This window comes from Lactuca virosa, chromosome 3, assembly GCF_052849685.1.
Source record: "Lactuca virosa cultivar CGN04683 chromosome 3, Lactuca_virosa_CGN04683_v6, whole genome shotgun sequence".
Lineage (NCBI taxonomy): Eukaryota > Viridiplantae > Streptophyta > Magnoliopsida > Asterales > Asteraceae > Lactuca > Lactuca virosa.
Window position 1 is genome coordinate 352,281,242 of NC_136428.1, and position 4,498 is coordinate 352,285,739.

General features: G+C 36.4%; 1 protein-coding gene and 1 non-coding gene across 2 annotated transcripts; one reads left to right on the forward strand and one right to left on the reverse strand.

The window, feature by feature from the left end:
- Positions 1-424: 424 nt before the first annotated feature.
- Positions 425-1,099, reverse strand: LOC145164883 (uncharacterized). Its single transcript, XM_079083542.1, has one exon. It carries the CDS (start codon positions 1,097-1,099, stop codon positions 425-427), a length of 675 nt encoding a protein of 224 aa, XP_078939668.1.
- A 3,036-nt stretch (positions 1,100-4,135) lies between these two features.
- Positions 4,136-4,242, forward strand: LOC145167922 (small nucleolar RNA R71). Its single transcript, XR_013741522.1, has one exon. It is a non-coding gene; the product is annotated as a small nucleolar RNA R71 (small nucleolar RNA).
- Positions 4,243-4,498: the final 256 nt, after the last annotated feature.

Below are 4,498 nucleotides of genomic sequence, written 5' to 3' on the forward strand. Positions count from 1 at the left end.
AGCCTATCTGTACCAATCTTTGTAATAGGTGAAGAACGCCTATTCCCATGATCAAGTTCAGACTTCCCTGCTCCACTTCCTCATTTTATTTTAGCCCATGCATATCAGAACAAATGTGAAAACCACATCCTGTATCAAGGACCCAAGAATGAGAAAGTTGTGTGTTATTTGTTTGAATAGTGTATGTACATGATGAGGAGCTAGATGGCTTGATCTTCCGATCTTTCAACTCATGAAGGTACTTTGGTCAGCTTCTTCTCCAATGCCCTTTGTCGCCACAATGAAAGCAAGTGGCCTCCTTTAGATCACTAACATCAAAAACATCAAAGTTGGGCTTTGCCTTTGACCCACTGCCCGAAGTTCCAGCATGGGACTTGCCCTTCCAGTTTGATTGAGAGTTTGCTTTCCTATTCTTTCCTCTGTTTTAACGAATGGACATAACAAGAGCACTTGACGTAGAAGAAACATGATTTTTCTTCATAACAGATTCAGCCGTCTGTAACAAGTTGTGGAGTTGGATCAATGTTGTCTCTGTGTTGCTCAAATGATAAGTCAATATGAACTGGTCATAATTAGAAGGTAAGGATTTAAGGACTATGTCAATTGCCAACTCCTTGTCAAATGACACTTTGAGCTTTTCCAACCGCTCCACATATCTCTGCATCCTTTGCACGTGAGCGCAAAGAGAGTCTCCTTCCTTCAACTTGCATGATATGAGAGAAATGAGCACTTCATAATGTTCTTGTATCACTTTCTTGTGAAACATTTTAGCAAGATCAAGGCACATTTCATATGGCCCATAGTCCTCGTAGAACTTATGGAGTTCTGGCTCCATTGTAGCAACCATGACGCAGGCGACCTTAGTGGCGTCGTCATGATGTTTGTTATAGAAAGTGATTTCATCAGGAGTAGCAGTTGTTTCGCCGATTTCAGCAAGGGTCCTCTTGATAACATACCATTTGTTCTCGTACCGAAGAGACATCTTCATATTTCTTATCCAATCCATGTAGTTTGGACCGGTCAGCTTCTCTTTTGACAAAATCGACAAAAGAGTGAAGTTGGAGTTTTGAGCAATAGGATCATTACCGTTTCCATACATCTATATTTAAAGAGATAGTTTTTACTTAATTAGTTGTTATTAATCCTTAATATTTTAACCCAAATTAATGTTCACGACAAGGATCCAAAATATAATTCGAATTAAAAAGAGGGATGCCGTAATCCAATCACGAATTTATTAAGGTAGGTGAAACGATTCACCAATTTCAATCTTATAAAATTCCTAGATCATTTTAGTTTCATTGAATCATATCAATGGCATGTTTAATCTCGGATTATGCTCTTCAATTTTGTGACTCGGATACCGATAATCACAAACAAGATGTAAATAACCATGAAAACCCACTTGACAACCTCGATGTCATTTATCATCTCAAATTGATGTGTCGGTAAACCACATACACTCCATAAATAATGATAATTTCTGAGTTGTTCCATCATTTCAACTCAATAGTCCCAACTTAGTGTGTTGGTTAGCTATGCACGCTCCACTAACGACTTAGAAAGAATGATGTGCATTTTCATGGATTAGCATACATTTCACATTTTCTCCTAAAGTAACTAGAGTGAGATTTTTAAAAGGTTCTAATAATTTATATCATTATAATTTTAATGAGATTATGTCTTATCAAACTCGTTCGGCTAACGACCATCCACCACACAGGGGAGTGATGCGTGAAAAATACACCCATTCAACGGTCATTTTATAGGTCGTTTCCTTATACCCCCTTTATAGCATGGCTTCGTGAATGAGGCCTACTATTTTAATTCGACTGACTTTTCTTATACATATAGTATTTAAACTTTTAATGATATATATATATATATATATATATATATATATATATATATATATATATATATATAATGTGTATTTTAAGACCTCTTAAAATACAAGGTTTAAATATTAAATATCTAAAATAATTATATATTAAACCAACTTGGTTTAATCTTTATCTCTTAATTAAACAATTAATTAAATCATTTAAGAATTAACTAACTATCTTAAATAAAACATTAATTAAATAATTCAAATTTAATCATATCCTTCTAATTAATAAGGGATGGAGGCTAGGGATTCAAGAAACCCTAGCAAAAGTTGAAAATTACAAGAGGCTATGGTTTATTTTCTATAAACCCCAATCTTGATCAATTCACCTCATCTGCAATCAATAGAAAATAATCGCTCTGATACCACTGAAGGGTTTTTATTGTTTATCAAAACATGTAAAACGGAAGATCTTAACTCTTAAGTTCACATGCAACCTATAAGGATCTATGTTTTCTCTAAGTGATAACAACATACAATGAACATCAAGAACCCTAGAGAAACCCTATGAAATTCGAAAAATTGCAAAAGTAGGGTTTACATACCATAAGATTTATTATAGCAAATAAACGTTTTGATTCCTTTCCTTTGCACTTCCGAAAGCTAGCGCCAAAAGTTTAGTGCCTCTAATGGCTTGTTCCCAAACCCTAACAACTAGAAGACAAGAGGAGAAAAGAGAGGGGATAGCAAATTTGTCTATTCTCTTGAAGAATCAGGTGCACGAAAATAGGTACCCAAAGTGTCCTTGATTCACGAACAACCACCAAGGCTCATGCGGTATTAAGTAATGGGCGTCCAAAGATAATAGGTACAACTTCGTCCTCTTTCATGTCTATCACCACAAAGTCAATTGGAAAAACAAATATTCCAATTTTTACCAATATATCTTCAATTATGCCTCGAGGACGAGTCATCGAACGATTCGCCATATGAATTATCATCCTTGTGGTCTTAAATTTTGGAAGGTTGAGCTTTTGGTAAGACGAATAAGGCATTAAGTTTATACTAGCTCCATAATTGGCCAATGCAAACATTTTTGTGGAATTTCCAAATTTCCATGGTAAAGTAAGGCGTCCGGGATCTCTCATTTTCTTTGGTATGCCTTCCTTAATCACCGTTGAACATTTTTCATTAAGAAGTACCTTGGATGTCATCTCTAGTTGTTGACGAGTATCGAGGAGATCTTGAAGAAACTTCGCGTATTCATGTATTTTGGCTAATGCTTGAACAAAGGGATTATTGATCGGTATGCTCTTGACTTGATTTATAAATCTCTAGTGCTCTTGTTCCAATGGATGCACTCTATCTCGAGAAGGAAAAGGTAACTAAGGTTGATATGGTTTAACAAAAGATGTATTTTTCTGTTCAGACTGATCCCATGATGTGAGAGGTTATTCCTCACATCGTGATAACTAGGCACCAGCACTCCCATTTTCTTCAATATTCATTCTCTTCAACATCGACTCGGGCTGCTTTGTGTCTTTATCTAATGCCTCTAAAAACTTAGAAATGGTGTCTTCTTAAGTGGATATGGCCATTACATGAGATTGCGTCTTTTGATCTGGAATTTTAGGTGGTAAATGTTCATTCACAAGCTTAGTTAATTGCATAAGTTGAGTCTCGATGTTGTAGATGGAAGCTTGTTGGTTTCTAATAGTAGCATCAGTAGCATCATGACGTTTTTCCGAAGCCTCCATAAACCTACTAAGTATTGACTCGTAATCCATCTTCTTCTCGGGTGGTGGTTGATCCTTTTGATAGTAGCCTCGTCCGATTTGCCTATATTTTTCTTCCTTTTGCTTCTTATACTCTTCATAAGGCAACCATTCTTTCTTTGGCTTTCTCCAGTCTTCATCAAATCGATCTCCATTAGAGTAACAAACTTGAGCCTTTCTATTCCCATTTTCGTCTAAATGGCAATCTTTGGTTAAGTGTGGCCCATTGCAATTATCATAACCCACACGTATTGCGTGTATGGATCGATCCATCTTCGTCATTCGTCAATCCATGGACTCTAATTTTTCCAACACTACAACCAATTCTTCCGAAGCACCATTTCCATCCTTGTATCCTCTTGTCTTGTCTTCTCGAGGGTTGTGGTATTCCCTTGAATGCTTTGAAAGTTCTTCTATTAGCTCTTTAAGTGTAGCGGGATTCTTCTTTATTAGTGGTCCTTGAGAATCGAGGACTTGCCTTGACGTCACATATACCCCATCATACAATATAGATACTTCTTGTTGCTCATTAAGATCATTTTGGGGACAATTCCTTATTAATTCCTTATAGCGCTCCCATGCCTCATATAATGATTCCCCCACATTTTGCTCGAAATTTGTGATAACCTTTTTAAGTTTTGCAACCTTTAATGATGGGAAAAATTGTTGGATGAACTCTTCATGCATTTGTGCCCATGTTGTTATTGCACCAGGTGGGAGTGTTTTCAACCAATCCTTTACTGCTCCTTTGAACGTAACCGGAAGCATTCTCAACAACATCGTTTCTCGTGGTACATTCGCAATATTGAAATAATTGGTGATATCATTTACTTTATCGATGTGCTTGTAAGCATCTTCATAGACTTTCCCATGGAATGGAATATCTTTTTGCGCG